General features: G+C 46.3%; 1 protein-coding gene across 14 annotated transcripts in view; it reads right to left on the bottom strand.

Moving 5' to 3' along the window:
- The window catches only part of NCOR2 (nuclear receptor corepressor 2), a 475,703-nt gene that overhangs the window by 199,208 nt on the left and 259,718 nt on the right, over positions 1–16,777 (bottom strand). For 11 of the 14 annotated variants that reach the window (XM_073676156.1, XM_073676163.1, XM_073676164.1 and 8 more), the window contains exons 10-11: positions 8,798–8,970; positions 3,886–3,979 (exon numbers count right to left, since the gene is read on the bottom strand). In XM_073676156.1, coding sequence (XP_073532257.1) covers positions 3,886–3,979; positions 8,798–8,970 — 267 coding nt within the window. The remainder of the gene's footprint in view (positions 1–3,885; positions 3,980–8,797; positions 8,971–16,777) is intronic. The other 3 variants (XM_073676157.1, XM_073676153.1, XM_073676167.1) reach the window with 1 other exon arrangement.

Here is a 16,777-nt window from a genome sequence, read left to right as displayed (position 1 = left end):
CCCATCATTCCCCCCGCGTGATGACGTCATTACAACGTGCCCGCTGTACAGAGATGTGCAGAGGATCTGAAGACACCAAGAAGAGACTGGAGCTGTGGGGGAACAGTCAGAGGTGAGTATTTATTTATTTTTTTATGTGCGGCCCTTTATACTGTATGGAGCACTATGCGGGGCCATTATACTGTATGGAGCACTATGCGGGGCCATTATACTGTATGGAGCACTATGCTGGGCCATTATACTGTATGGAGCACTATGCTGGGCCATTATACTGTATGGAGCACTATGCGGGGCCATTATACTGTATGGAGCACTATGCGGGGCCATTATACGGTATGGAGCACTATGCGGGGCCATTATACGGTATGGAGCACTATGTGGCGCCATTATACTGTATGGAGCACTATGCGGCGCCATTATACTCCATGGAGCACTATGTGGGGCCATTATACTGTATGGAAAGCAATGCAGGGCCCCAATATACTGCATGGAGAACTATGTGGGGCCCATTATACTATATGGAGAACTTTTTGAGGCCATTATACTGTATGGAGGGTTGTGTGGGGATTACAATTGGATAATCATACTGTGATGGGGGTCACCATTCTTTGCCGGAAAGATTGAGGGGGACAATAGGGTCATCATACTGTGCGTGTGGAGGGTACTGTGGAGGAATTGACTGTGGGGGTGTCATTCTGTGTTTGGGGGCACTTTTGTTTGCATCATACTTTATTATCTGTATTATTCAACTTTTTTTTATCCTTTGTTATTACATATTTAAATTAGGCCATTGGGCTACTCCTCTTACATAACATATTATATTATTCCAATAATTTATTCTAAGATCTATTAATTAAAATTAAAGCGACATCAGAGAAAAATATACCTGACTGCAATCATGCTGCCAGCAGTGATATGTTCCCTCCGAAATCAGCAAAAAAAAACTTCACATTTGTTAGTGTATTATGGCACTTTCAAGTAAAATCGGCCAAGGGCGCATCTATTCTAGTGTATGACTAATTTTCAAGCCAAGAGAAAAAAACTTCAGGGTCAACTGACAGAATTTCAGTTCACTGGGGGAAGAAACCGCTATGTAGGTCTGACCAGACGAGACACCTCATTTGTAAAATATAGCTGGCGTCATTGCAGCAGACATCATTGCTGTAGTGAAGGAACACTTGACTTTTGGATAGATTTTGGCAGTCACCCAGATCGGAATGACAATTACCATAAATACTAAATTATTCTCTCACAAAATGTATCATTTTTACATCAATACCTCCCATTATCATTGTAAAAGCAATGTCACACAGAAATACATTTCCTTTATTTCCAAAATGTTCCTGGTATCAAAACCCTGTTCGAAAGATTTCACAAAATGATTCTATTAAATTATGAATCCTGTTATTTGTTCAACATTTCCTGAGGACGGCTTCTCCAGTGGCGGCTATTAAAACTGCTCCTGTGCCGGGCTCTGCTTCTTCCGTCCCCTAGGGCCACCGACCTCTGTGCGAGTTCATGTCGGGTTACTTTGGTAACCTTGTATGCAACCCTGATGTCATCATACAAAGCCCTTTATATGTACCCGAGTATTCAAGTAGTAGTTCACACTGCTACCACATGCATCAAGGAGACAATCCACACGTTCTATAGGTGTCTGACTCATCTGCTTCTGCATACAATCCAGCTCTCCCTACCACTCCAGTCCTGCTATTCTTGGTGCTGTCTGAAAAATCAAATCTGCAGTATCAAGGTGATGTAATGTCTACTCAACTTTGCTATTTCTGTGTACTACAGGAGGAGGAGGCATGGTAGCCTACTCAATTCTGCTATTCCTGTGCACTACCCGCACTTCTGAAAAAAAGTGTTTGACTGCCTGCTCAACTCTGCTGTTCCTGTGTGCTAACTGCACATTTTGCGTTACTGCATCTAATACTTCAAGCTCCACTGATCCACCAGCTGTCCTGTATATTCAAGCTCTACCGGTCTTCACTGGTCCACATATTGTCCAGCTTTCTTGCTCCGCTGCATCAACGCCTCTGATCCATGCTGCTATTATGGGCTCCGCCTGACATATGGCTTAATGAATCCACCTCACCAGTTGAGCCCATAACAATAGCAGTATACATTAGCTACCAAGATATCAAGATTATAATCTAAAATTGTGGGACATGTTAAGTACCATCCTGTCCAGAAGAGGATCGATCCCAGAAACATAATTAATTGACCTATTCCGTCCAGTTTACAAAATTGGCCTGTACACTTTGGGCTTGTTGGCAAGTATTCTAACTATAGCTCTAACTTCCAAATCCAATATGCAAGAGAAAAAGCAGCTCTGAAGCACAAAGACTAACAAATTTCACACTGTGTTGATTGACAGAGCCATAACTTTTTTATTTTTCCATCAACATGACTATTAGGGCTTGTTTGGGAAATCATCATTCACTTTACTATACATGTATATGTACAGAAAAATAGGAAAAAAGTCCAAGTAAGGTAAACTGGTGAAAAAACATGCAATTCCACCATTGTTTTTTTGGGTTTCGTTTTTATGGCATTCATTGTGTGGTGAAAATGATTATTCTCCTGGTTGGTATCATTGCGGTGATACCAAACATGTCGTTTTCTTACAATTTTAGTCAATAGAAATTCTAACCTCGCAATTTTCTGAGACCTATAACTTTTTATTTTTCCATTGGTGGGGGTTGTTTTTTTGTTGTCGTTTTAAATGGTACCATTTTGGGGTAAAGAAGATGCATTGATCACTTATTATTGTGTTAGTGTGGGAGGTGTGGCAATTAAAAAATTATAATATAATTATGCCATTTTTATTATTTTTTGTTTAGTGACATTTACTGTATAGCGTAAAGAACTTTATATTTTAATAGATAAGGCTTTTAAGAAACTGGTTATACCCAATATGTTTTGGAGAATAATTGTAATGTTTTTTTTAAATATATATTTACCTTTTTTTATTTTAATTTTATTATTATTTTTTTTCACTTTTTTTTTTTTGACCATAGGGGACTTGAACCTGCAGTCGTTTGATCCCTTGTACAATATGCTGCAATACCTTAGCTTTGCACTATGAAGTCCTCATCAAGGCCTCCTATGAAGTCTAGCCATAAGACATGAACCCATCGGCACCCTGTGATCACATTACAGGGAAAAAGGGGACAATGGGCTCCTGGATTGGATGCCTGGACAGAAATGCGTAGCTTAAATGCCGCTGTTAGTGATTGACGCGTGCATTTCAGATAGCTCCGGTGGCTGCTAATAGAGGCAGATGCCAGCTGCCCTGTGTGAAGTGGGGTCAGCTCCTCAACCTGTTCCACACACCTCAACCAGCTCCATCACAAACATATCTGTAATAGAGTGTTAAAAGGAACCTAGGACGTAAAAAAATGCTATTAAGCTGCAGATATTGGGTTAATCTGCAGGTTCATAGCGTTCTGAACCTGCCCGGTGTCGGCACTCAGACCCCCACTGCCGAGAGGAAAACTTTAAGGTCGCGCCAGCAATGGTCCAGTCACCGCACTGTGTGTCGGCCAATCTTTGATCCATAGTAAAAAAATAAATAAAAGGGTTATCGGGGACTAGTTTAAGTGATTGTATATTGCTAGGATATTCCAAAACATTGTGATTGGTGGTGGATGGATCTTTGGGACTGGCTGTTTGGTGACATTTTTTTCAGAATCCTGCAGTATTATTTTAGGAAGTATCTACTCTGTTATAGAAACAATGGTAATATCCAATTTAATTATTTAGATTTGAGTTATTTTTCTACTTTCATTTCAGAAGATTTTTCCATCTGCATAGTATTTGAACTATAATACAGTGTACTGGACATTGCAGCAGAGGAAATAAAGCAGAAGGAATCCTTACCTCCTGCTCAGAGAGGCCGTCAATGATTTCTGACACTTCATGCTCACTGCGTGCGGCAGATAAGGACAGACCGCTTCCCCTTTGTCCTACCCTGCTGAGAGATGGAATTGAAATGTTCAACCATGTGTAGTGATGCACCAGCAGGTTGTATGGATGAGCAACTTAACATAGCCACAGCAGACATTCATAGTACACTTGATACCCCAGGCTCTCGCTGGATGTAATAATACTTATAAGCTAATGTTTTTCACCCTTCTGACTTTATTCCAGACATTCAGAGTAGCCGAACAATAAAACACCAGTAGATGCTAAAAGTCGAAAAACATTGTCAACCAGAATAATTTTCAACTTTCCGCCATTTTTATAGATAAAAATAGAGTATTTCCGATTCATTATATTCTCGTATCATATTGTTTCTATTACTCTCTGAATGGCTAATATTATATCAAAGTATGTTACAAAGGTTGTGGCTATTAAGAGCAAAACATACTTTAAAAGCCGTCAAGGACCGAGATGCACAGAAGACTATTCGGAAAGGCGGGTCCCCGGCAACTTCTCCCCACCTGCTCCCCTGGAGTGACAGGCTGTATGAAATCACACACCCCAAATTAGGTTTATCAGAAAAATTGACAAACTTTCTGTTATTTACAATAAACCAATAAAAGAAGAACAATCTAAATAGCTGAAGACAACTAATAAAACAATTGGTTTCTTTAAATTGTACGAAAAGTGCCACTTTTACTAACTGACAGTCTCAGAATTAGACGAGCCCCTTTGGCTATGCATCATGTTTGAGGCAGATCATAACAGCCAGACACATAATTCTGGCAGCGTTCCTAAGGAATCTTAGACCATTCCTCATGCGCAGTGGCCTCCAGTTCACTAATGTTCTTAGACTTGCATGCTGCAACCTCCATCTTCAAATCACATTTGAAGATTTTCTTTGGGTCTCAAATCAGGTCATTTTGACGGCTACTCCAAAATCTTCCATTACTTCTGAAACCAAGTCTTGGTGGACTGCGACGCATACATGGAATCATTGTACTGTTGGATGATCCAATAATGCCCAAGGATCACCTTCATCAAAAAAGGCATGCTGTTTTTCCAAGGATTTCCTGAGAATTGATTGAATGCATCTTGCCCTCCACAAACTGTAGGTTTCCAGCGCCAGAGGAAGCACCGCAGCCCCAGAGAATAACCTAGCCACCTCCATGCTTTACTGTAGGCAGGGTGTTCTTTTTAGCGGATGCTTCATTCTGTCTCCTCCAGACATTCTGCTCATCCATAGGCTTAAAAAGGGGCAGCTTTGATACATCACAGAACAGAATATGAAAACGTCTGTAGCTTATATATTTGGTTTTCAGAATACTAGAGCAAATCTTGCTGCAAGTCTGTTGCAATCCCTCAAGGCTTCTTGATCACCTGCCATCTCAGGAAACTGATGGCAGCCTTTGATGGCACACTCTTTCTGACACATCCAGGTAACATAGTCAATGTACTTTTAGCGCTGATCTTGTGAACTATGCTTCCAACTGTAACTCCAGGAAAAGTCACTACCTTAGTAGGCTGCACAATAATGATCTGTTAACTTTTTGGACCCCTCTCTTGACTCTCAAACAAAAGTCACAGTCAACATAACCCATGGCCAACATACCTGATGCAACTTGCAAATGTGTGCCCTGATGAGGGATTTTATTCAGGGGTTGAATAATTCTTAGACTGCAGCAGTCTTTAAAAGTAGCATTTTGTGTTGAACTTGGAGAAACCACTTGTTATATTCATTTTGTTGAGCTATTTAAAGGGAACCTGTTAATTATTCAAACGCCATTAACCTGTAAATATTGGATTAATCTGAATCTAAACCGCGTTCCAAAGCTGTCCGGCCGCCTCACTGAAAGCGCAGCAACTAGGAGACAATTAGCTTTATTCCCCCATGGAGCTGCCAGCTTTTAGTCATATTTTAATCAGAGGTGTGCTTCTGTCACGGCTCAGTACACAGTGAGCTGAGGTTGTAAGCACGCCCTGGCACTTTGACAGCTCGTTCTGTAGCACTTGGGTCCTGGGTTTGATTCTGCATGCAGTTAAAGGGGTTGCCCAGTACTTTATATTACCCCCCCCCCCCTCTCCCCCCATGTATCCCCCCAGGGCCCCTAAGCCTTTTTGTAATTACCTTACGTTGCAGATACTGCCTGTGAGCAGCACTATCACTGGCCGCTCAAAGGCATCACATGACCCCCGGCTGCAGCCGAATCTGACATCCGCTGATGTCACAATAAGAGCCGGCAACAGCCGGAGGTCTCTGTCTTCTGCCTTCCACGGTGGATGCCAGGCTGTGGGCGGGGTTACCCCCCACGTCACACCCAGCATCCACCACGCACTCTACCTCTCCCCATTCATTGGGAAAGCGTGGTGGATGCTGGGTGTGACGCAGGGGGTAACCCCACCCACAACCCAGCAGCCACCGCGGGGACCCCAGCGCTGAGTCACACCTCACTTGTGACGTCAGCGCGGGGTCACGTGATGCCTGTGAGCGGCCACCGACAGAACCGCTCACAGGCAGAAACAGCAACGTAAGGTATTTCCAAAAATCCTTAGGGGCCCCGGGCGGGATACATTGGGGTGGGGTGGGGGGGGGGGGGGGGATACTGTTCAAAAAAATAAAGGGAACGCTCAAATAACACATCCTAGATCTGAATGAATGAAATATTCTCATTGAATACTTTGTTCTGTACAAAGTTGAATGTGCTGACAACAAAATCACACAAAAATCATCAATGGAAATCAAATTTATTAACCAATGAAGGCCTGGATTTGGAGTCACCCCCAAAATTAAAGTGGAAAAACACACTATAGGCTGATCCAACTTTGATGTAATGTCCTTCAAACAAGTCAAAATGAGGCTCAATATTGTGTGTGGCCTCCACGTTCCTGTATGACCTCCCTACAACGCCTGGGCATGCTCCTGATGAGGTTGCGGATGGTCTCCTGTGGGATCTCCTCCCAGACCCGGACTAAAGCATCCGCCAACTCCTGGACAGTCTGTGGTGCAACGTGACATTGGTGGATGGAGCGAGACATGATGTCCCAGATGTGCTCAATCGGATTCAGGTCTGGGGAACGGGCGGGCCAGTCCATAACTTCAATGCCTTCATCTTGCAGGAACTGCTGACACTCCAGCCACATGAGGTCTGCCATTGTCCTGCATTAGGAGAAACCCAGGGCCAACCGCACCAGCATATGGTCTCACAAGTGGTCTGAGGATCTCATCTCGGTACGTAATGGCAGTCAGGCTACCTCTGGCGAGCACATGGAGGGCTGTGCGGCCCTCCAAAGAAATGCCACCCCACACCATTACTGACCCAGTGCCAAACCGGTCATGCTGAAGGATGTTGCAGGCAGCAGATCGCTCTCCACGGCGTCTCCAGTCTCTGTCACGTCTGTTACATGTGCTCAGTGTGAACCTGCTTTCATCTGTGAAGAGCACAGGGAGCCAGTGGCGACTTTGCCAATCCTGGTGTTCTGTGGCAAATGCCAAGCGTCCTGCACGGTGTTGGGCTGTGAGCACAACCCCCATCTGTGGTCGTCGGGCCCTCATACCACCCTCATGGAGTCGGTTTCTAACCGTTTGTGCAGACACATGCACATTTGTGGCCTGCTGGAGGTCATTTTGCAGGGCTCTGGCAGTGCTCCTCCTGTTCCTCCTTGCACAAAGGCGGAGGTAGCGGTCCTGCTGCTGGGTTGTTGCCCTCCTACGGCCCCCTCCATGTCCGCTGGTGTACTGGCCTGTCTCCTGGTAGCGCCTCCAGCCTCTGGACACTACGCTGACAGACACAGCAAACCTTCTTGCCACAGCTCGCATTGATGTGCCATCCTGGATGAACTGCACTACCTGAGCAACGTCTGTGGGTTGTAGAGTCCGTCTCATGCTACCACGTGTGTGAAAGCACAACCAACATTCAAAAGTGACCAAAACATCAGCCAGAAAGCATTGGTACTGAGATGTGGTCTGTGGTCCCCAACTGCAGAACCACTCCTTTATTGAGGGTGTCTTGATAATTGCCAATAATTTCCATCCATTGTCTATTCCATTTGCACAACAGAATGTGAAATTGATTGTCAATCAGTGTTGCTTCCTAAGTGGACAGTTTGATTTCACAGAAGTTTGATTTACTTGGAGTTATATTCTATTGTTTAAGTGTTCCCTTTATTTTTTTGAGCAGTGTATAAAGTACTGGACAACTTCTTTAATATGTTAAATTCATGTGGGGACATATGAAATCTATGTTCTCCCTGTGTTTGTGTGGGTTTACTCCAAGTACTCCAGTTTCCTCTCACTTTAAATATCCTACCAGTATGTCTTCGGGTCGTGAGCCAAACTGTGGATGACAAAAAAATATATGGTTACCTCTATTATTTTTTGTCATCCACAGTTTGGCTCACGGTCCGAAAACACACTGGTAGGATATTTAAAGTGAGAGGGGATACTCACAGCCCAAAGACATACTAACAGGATTCACACACACACACACACACACACATATATTATTTATACGCAAACACGCTTATATGCTTTCTGTCCATGTACAGTGTGCTGCCAATCAGAGGTGAGGGCAGGGTTATACAGCAATCATGAATATGCTTGACTACCTGGCAGGAGGATTACTAGTCCTCTAATGATAAAACCACTGTTTTCAAAACTACACTAACAACGCCGGTAAGTGACATATCATTGGAATCAGGGTCTCTACCCATATATTATGCTGCTCTCCGATTAGGTGGCAAAAACCTAGTGACAGAGTTCCTTTAAGTCCTTTTATTTTTTTCATTTAATGCAAAATAATTGTACAATTTAACCAGTATTATTGCATGGCAGTTGTAACAAGGTCAAGTCTAATACAGATTTAACACCAACCTCTGCATGCGCTCCTGAAGCTCCCTCTGCTTGCGGATCTCAGGGAACTGCTTCTCATAATACTCCCTTATCTTGCTCTCCTTTGCTCTTCTGCGTGGATTATTTTCAATACGCTCCACTTTTTTCTCCCAGGCTTCCATCAACTGGTCATAACGCTGACAGAGTTTCTGCTCCTGCACCAGAAAATGATCTATTAGAACATGCAAATCTTTATCTCTGACCCCAATCACAATATAGTCACAAATCATAACAGTTTCTAAGAAGCATACATGCTTCCTAGTGTGCATTATCACCTGAAATAACCCACAGCATATATGATCAAATTACAGAACATAAAAGTAGTATACACAGCAGAAGCCATCGTGTTCTCTTCCCATCATAAATTGCCATTAATAACAAAAGCCACGACCCAATTTGGATCCTGACAGACCCCACTGACATAAAATGAATCATTTTAAATGATGCGAGTCAGGTCCCTGTATTTATCACTGGAAAAAGAGCTGGCAGACTACTTGTCGTCAATCATACCAGAACCCAGTGGTACTTGCACATGGATTCAGACTGTCTGCTGCATTTGTATTCACAACTTGAAACTATGGCAATTAGTCGTAATCCACGTGCAATTACCACAACATGGGCAGGCAAACTTAGGTCATGTTCACACAGAGCTTCTTTGTTCTCAAAAGAACACTTCAAGGGTATGTTCACATGCATCTTTTCAGGTGGATTTCACACGGAATTATGCCTGAAAAAGTGCTCCAAAAGTGCCACATAAAATGAACATAATGCACAGCAATGTCAAAACGACATTGCTGTGCACATGTTCTATCTTATGTCACATCAGAAACCCTGAAGCAGTCCAAAAGAAGTGACTTATCCATTTGTCGGTGAGCTTACACTAGGAAAGTATAAAGCAAAAGAAGCCAGCGGAGGAGCCACCGCAACAACGTCTTAAAAGATGCCGGTGAAGCCAGCTCAGGTAAATGACCGACACCGCTTTCATGAAGCGGCTTTGCCTTAACGTCGGTGGTTGGGCAAGCATCTAAAAAATGCCATGTGCACATAACTCAAAAGAGTTTGGAAGCCTATTCCTATATTTGCAGGGATAATGTGCGTTGCTGTTCATATGTGGAGGTTATTTTTTTCATATGAAGAGGATTTTAAAACTGCCTGGTTGAAAAAAAAGTACATGTTACTTCTTTGAAGTAGATCCTAATGAAATCTGCTCAAAACTAGACACTGTCCAATCAAAAGGTTGAAAAACTCAAAACATCTGCAAAGAAAACTCTTCCAAAAACACACTCCAAAAATGAGCATTTCCTGAATCAATTTCTGCTGGAAAAACATGTAATTTTTGAAGGTCTCAAAAATTGTGTGTGAACATACCCTCTTTTTTTAAAAAACAAACAAACAAAAAATGTCTATTTTTGTGATAGTTTTCCAGCGAGAACCAAAAGGAAGATTTAAAGGGAATGGGAAATATAAAAATAGCATTTATATTTCTTCCTGCTGGATGCACTTCTGGCTTTTGCTCAAAAACTGCATAAGGTTATGTGCACACGGTGAGTTTTTCTAGGTGAAGCCATGTTTTTCTGCAGCAGCTTTGCTGGCGGTTTTGCAGCAGGTCTGGTTCAGGCGTCTTTTACTCTATACTGTGAAGTACAGAAAGCAGGCGGTTTTCAGACGCCGGAAGAATGAGCATGTCCCTTTTTTACTGCTCCATGGTCGTCGAACGATAAAGCGGTTAAAAGACATGACATTAGACAGACCATTTACACAGAAATGTCGTGCATTTTATGGAGGGCTTTTGCAGACCGATTACAGGCCGAATCCATGTGAAAAAAGACGTCATGTGCACAAAGCCTTACAAAGTGCATACTATAAAGAAACTACCATAGCATTCATAAGAAATTTGATTAAATGCTGCAAAACTAAAAACAATTGCACTGATCAATTACACACAGCAATGACGGGAAGGCAGCCGCAGTAGAAATATTCATAGTGCACATCAATACACAAGTTGCACTTTATTATCCTGCATATTGGACAATCCTGCTGTGCTGGATCTATTGTGGCTGCCTTCATTACTCTAATTTATTAGTGCCACTATTTTAATTACAATTTTGTGGTATTTAATAAATATTAAATTTGTTTTAATGAATGTTGTAGTAATTTTTTTAGGTCTGTTACTTTACTGACACAATTGATGCTACACCCCTCACAAGTGTATTTGTATTTAAAAAAAAAACAAAAAACGTGAGCGTTCCTGTGTATGGGAAAGTTGGCTGAGATGGCTGTCGACTGCACGGTCGGCCAAAGCATCGTTCAGCCGACAGCCATCTAATGTGTGTCTCCGGCCTTAGATGCCCAAACTATAGTTGTGGAAACGCTCCACCTATATGTTCTCTGGTGCACTGTAATAAGGTGCATCGCTTGAGGAAGGGGACTTTCCCTCGAAACGTAGCATAAGTGTTTGTGCGCTACCATCGTCTGTAAATGCTATATGGACACTGGGAAAGCTTCAATATTATGCAATATTTCAGCAATATGGACGATGGACTATAAGGCAGTGTGCACATGTTGCGTTTTTGCTGCATTTTTTCAGTGCAGGTTTGTCACAAAATCTGAAGGATTTCCTGACGCCAGCAAAGTGAATGACAATCCTGAAGTCTCATGCACGCGTTGCCTATTTGTGACTTGCAGATTTGCAGTAGATTTAAATCTGTGGCATGTCAATTCTTTGTGCTTTTAGCTTTTACTGTAGATTTCCCCCATATTAATTAGTGGGGAAAAATCCACACCAAAACCACGCATTTTTGATACTTCATTTTTACTACCAAGAGATGCAGATACAGTGCAGAATTTTCTGCTCCAAATATTTAACATTAGAGATAAGCGAACCCGAACTGCAAAGTTCAGGGTTTGTACCAGACACCTAGTGTCCTGTGCTGAACTCTGAACACGGACTTCTCCTCGAAGTCCGCGGGCAAGGTAGCGAGCGAGACCGAGGAGCGCGAGGGAGAGCGCGAGACCGAGGAGCGCGAGGGAGAGCGCGAGACCGAGGAGCGCGAGGGAGAGCGCGAGACCGAGGAGCGCGAGGGAGAGCGCGAGACCGAGGAGCGCGAGGGAGAGCGCGAGACCGAGGAGCGCGAGGGAGAGCGCGAGACCGAGGAGCGCGAGGGAGAGCGCGAGACCGAGGAGCGCGAGGGAGAGCGCGAGACCGAGGAGCGCGAGGGAGAGCGCGAGACCGAGGAGCGCGAGGGAGAGCGCGAGACCGAGGAGCGCGAGGGAGAGCGCGAGACCGAGGAGCGCGAGGGAGAGCGCGAGACCGAGGAGCGCGAGGGAGAGCGCGAGACCGAGGAGCGCGAGGGAGAGCGCGAGACCGAGGAGCGCGAGGGAGAGCGCGAGACCGAGGAGCGCGAGGGAGAGCGCGAGACCGAGGAGCGCGAGGGAGAGCGCGAGACCGAGGAGCGCGAGGGAGAGCGCGAGACAGAGGAGCGCGAGGGAGAGCGAGGGAGAGGAGCGCGAGGGAGAGCGAGGGAGAGGAGCGCGAGGGAGAGGAGCGCGAGGGAGAGGAGCGCGAGGGAGAGGAGCGCGAGGGAGAGGAGCGCGAGGGAGAGGAGCGCGAGGGAGAGGAGCGCGAGACAGAGGAGCGCGAGGGAGAGCGCGAGACAGAGGCGCGCGAGGGAGAGCAGCGCGAGGGAGAGCAGCGCGAGGGAGAGGAGCGCGAGGGAGAGGAGCGCGAGGGAGAGGAGCGCGAGGGAGAGGAGCGCGAGGGAGAGGAGCGCGAGGGAGAGGAGCGCGAGGGAGAGGAGCGCGAGGGAGAGGAGCGCGAGGGAGAGGAGCGCGAGGGAGAGGAGCGCGAGGGAGAGGAGCGCGAGGGAGAGGAGCGCGAGGGAGAGGAGCGCGAGGGAGAGGAGCGCGAGGGAGAGGAACGCGAGGGAGAGGAACGCGAGGGAGAGGAACGCGAGGGAGAGGAACGCGAGGGAGAGGAGCGTGAGGGAGAGGAACGCGAGGGAGAGGAGCGCGAGGGAGAGGAGCGCGAGGGAGAGGAGCGCGAGGGAGAGGAGCGCGAGGGAGAGGAGCGCGAGGGAGAGGAGCGCGAGGGAGAGCGAGAGAGCGTGAGGAACGGAGAGAGAGTTTCCAGCTCCAAAGTTTGTGTCCTCATTGTTTTCTATGGGGTTCAGGTAAGTTTGGACTAAAGTTTGGTCGAACCCGAACTTCCACGGGTAAGCTCATCCCTACTTAACATGTGCAAATACCCTTAAATTCTACCGAAGGACGGCCTAATATGGGTGAATATATCGGATGAATTACATTGAATACATTTTATATACATTATCGTTGATAGTACGGTGCAGCACGGTGGCTCAGTGGTTAGCACTGCAGCCTTGCAGCGCTGGGGTCCTGGGTTCAAATCCCACCAAGGACAACATCGGCAAGGAGTTTGTATGTTCTCCCCGTGTTTGTGTGGGTTTCCTCCGGGTTCTCCGGTTTTCTCCCACACTCCAAAGACATACTGATAGGGAATGTAGATTGGGCGACAGTGATGATAATGTCTGTAAAATTGTCTGAATTGTAAAGCGCTGCGGAATATGTTGGCGCTATATAAATAAAAAAGATTATTATTCTAGTAAAATATTTCAAGTGAAAGCCTTTCCGGCATGTGCATTTGAATAAGCATTGGAATAACCCCCAGTGGGGGCCCTGGAACTATTCCAGAATGCTGGGATCTGTTTGTAAGGGGAATATTCTTATTTACAGGCATGGCTAGAGGAGTCATCGCATTGTTGGGAAACCTGGTACACAACTACAGTAATGACTGCTCGGATGAGGTTTTTTGCCTCATAAGACTCAAATAAAAACGCCATAGCAGTTGGCAAATGGATTTTCATTCCTCCCTGTGTGATTTACTTAGCATTTTAAAGGCTGCCAAACTTTTCATAGCAGTACTAAAACAGTGCTGATAAGAAATATGCATCCACGAAAATGAAGAACACAAACTTCTAAGGCTCATGTTACTCTACATCATCTAAAATGTAATCCCCTTTATCAGCAAACTGAAAGGCAGCTCATATATAGCCAGTGATTTCAGAGTCCTACTTTGATGGGAATCTACCCTTAAAGGAGAAGTCCCCAGGAACAACTTCTATGGAAAATCTCAGTGTGGCAACATGAGTCAAATTCACATTTATTTTTCTCATTTATTTTCCTGGGCACCATTTCACCATGGATGATTTAATTCTTGGTTTATCAGACCACTGCCGTCTTCCTTGTATTTTTCCTTGTAAACTCCCTTGCAGATTAAGTTATAAACGTTTTGTCAGTGTAGCCCGAATAATAGTAAAATATGTTACGTTCCGAGACCTAAAGCCATAAAGCTCCAGCTGTATATAAAGAATGACGCCAGTCCTTCATGTTCTCTGCGATCGCTGACAGCAGCCATATCATTTGCTTAGCGAGAATCATTCGGTAGTTTCCAGAGATCATTATCCTCAGTCATCCGCCATAACAGAGTATTTTATGAGTTTGTTCTATTCTGCTTCTCCTACAATATGAAGGGCTTCCAAACAAAACCTCAGCGGACACAAAGCTGATGGCTTTTTCCTCCAGAACAGTAAGAATCTTCCATTTTTTCCTGAGATTTTCCAGTGTGCACAACACATTTTACATCATTTTATAAAGTTCATCAAGACATTTGCATGATCAACGGTAAAATATTCTTTCTATGCTCAATTTAATCTTAGGGCAGAAGGAGAAGAACAGGACATTCTGTATTCTATTTATTTGGATGCAAATGGAGAACAGATTTTAATTTTGCACTGCAGTTTAGAAAGCTTTTAAAGTTTAGATTTTTTTTTTTCATCTGTGACCTTATTAATTGTAACGGGTCTGGGAGGCGGAACCTCTGAGCTACTATACAAGGGGGCGGTCCTTGTAAGGGAGCGGGTGGCGACCAGGGTAGACGGGCTGGCAGTCACAGCAGGTGACCGGGGCAGTCTCTGGATGAACGGGCAGGAGGTCACGGCAAGTGACCGGGGCAGTCTCTGGATGAACGGGCAGGAGGTCACGGCAAGTGACCGGGGCAGTCTCTGGATGAACGGGCAGGAGGTCACGGCAAGTGACCGGGGCAGTCTCTGGATGAACGGGCAGGAGGTCACGGCAAGTGACCGGGGCAGTCTCTGGGTAAAGGAATGGTACGACCTGTGGCGGCAGATGATAGACGTGAGCTCCCAGGTGAGCAGGCGAGAGTCTCTGGATAATCGGGTGGTCACAGCATGTGACGGCGGAGCCTCCAGGAAGTCCAACAGACAGGTAGCAGATGAGCGCTCCCAGGTGAGCGGGCAAGAGTCTCTGGAATAGCAGGTGGTCACAGCACGTGACGGCGGAGCCTCCAGGTAGGCAAGCAGGCAGGTAGCGGAGAAGCGCTCCCAGGTGAGCGGGCAGGAGTCTCTGGAATAGCAGGTGGTCACAGCACGTGACGGCGGAGCCTCCAGGTAGGCTAGCAGACAGGCAGCAGATGTGTGCTCCCAGGTGAGCGGGCAGGAGTCTCTGGAATAGCAGGTGGTCACAGCACGTGACGGCGGAACCTCCAGGAAGGCTAGCAGGCAGGTAGCAGATGTGCGCTCCCAGGTGAGCGGGCAGGAGTCTCTGGAATAGCAGGTGGTCACAGCACGTGATGGCAGAGCCTCCAGGAAGGCTAGCAGGCAGGTAGCAGATGTGCGCTCCCAGGTGAGCGGCCAAGCTGGTCCATAGACAGACTGACAGGAGTAGGAAGGCAGACCGTCGGACCTCAGGCTAGCAAGCAGGTAGCAGGAATATCAGGCAGGAAACAGACAGCAAACTGGCAGGACTCTGGCAGGAATCAGGCAGGTAACTGGCAACGGGACCTGAGGGCTGAAGGAGAGTAGTGAACAGTGCAACAACATTGCTCGGGCACCTCCATTTTGGAGGAGGTGCCTTATATATGGTGAAGTCCTCCGGCCACTGGCCGGGAACTCCTTAGGACGGCGCGCGCGGCCCCTTTAAGAGGGAGGGAGCGCGCGCGCGCCCTAAGCACGATGGCCGGGAAGGAGCGCGCGCTGCCAGCAGAGCGGAAGGAGGACGCCGGGCTCGGAGCAGAGAGGTGAGGGGAACAGCGTCCCTGCCTAGCAGAGGGCAGGGACGCCGACGCTACAGTACCCCCCCCTTTAGGCCCCCCCTTTTTTAGGCCAGACAGAAATTTAGCAAGGATGAGAGGGGCATGGATGTTCTCCCGGGGCTCCCACGTTCTCTCTTCAGGACCAAACCCCTTCCAATCTACTAGAAAAAAGGTCTTCCCTCTTACCCTTTTGGTAGCCAGAATGTTCTCTACCTCAAATTCGTTTTCAGCGGAAACCGGAGCAGGAGGCGTGCCTGTAGACTTGGAAAAAGAGTTAAGTACCACAGGTTTGAGGAGAGATACATGAAAGGAGTTAGGGATCCGCAAGTTGGCCGGGAGTTTCAATTTATAGGCCACCGGGTTGATCTGACTGATGACTTCCAGAGGACCGATGAACCGAGGCCCTAACTTATAGGAAGGAATCTTGAGCCGGACATACTTGGACGAGAGCCAGACCTTATCCCCTGGACGGAATTGAGGAGGATCCAGACGTTTTTTGTCAGCATGTCTTTTCATACGCTCGGATGACAGAAGGAGTGCGGACCGGGTACTCTCCCATGTGGAGGAAAATTTGTTAACAAGAGATTCCGCAGCCGGATTGTTCACCGAGGTGGAGACGGGAAACGGGATCCGAGGATGCTGACCGAAGACTACAAAAAACGGGGATTTGGAGGAAGATTCGCTCTCGTGATTGTTGTACGAGAATTCGGCCCATGGCAGGAGATCCACCCAGTCAGAATGGTGGGCATTAACGAAGTGCCGGAGGTAACTGGTCAGGATCTGATTGATCCGCTCCACTTGACCATTAGATTGTGGGTGGTAAGCGGAGAAGTCCAGGG

This window comes from Phyllobates terribilis, unplaced genomic scaffold (assembly GCF_046119375.1).
Source record: "Phyllobates terribilis strain yellow unplaced genomic scaffold, ASM4611937v1 Scaffold_1__5_contigs__length_1240528914, whole genome shotgun sequence".
In the NCBI taxonomy this organism is placed as follows: domain Eukaryota; kingdom Metazoa; phylum Chordata; class Amphibia; order Anura; family Dendrobatidae; genus Phyllobates; species Phyllobates terribilis.
Note: the sequence above shows the minus strand (reverse complement) of the source record. Positions and strands in the feature narration are given on the sequence as shown.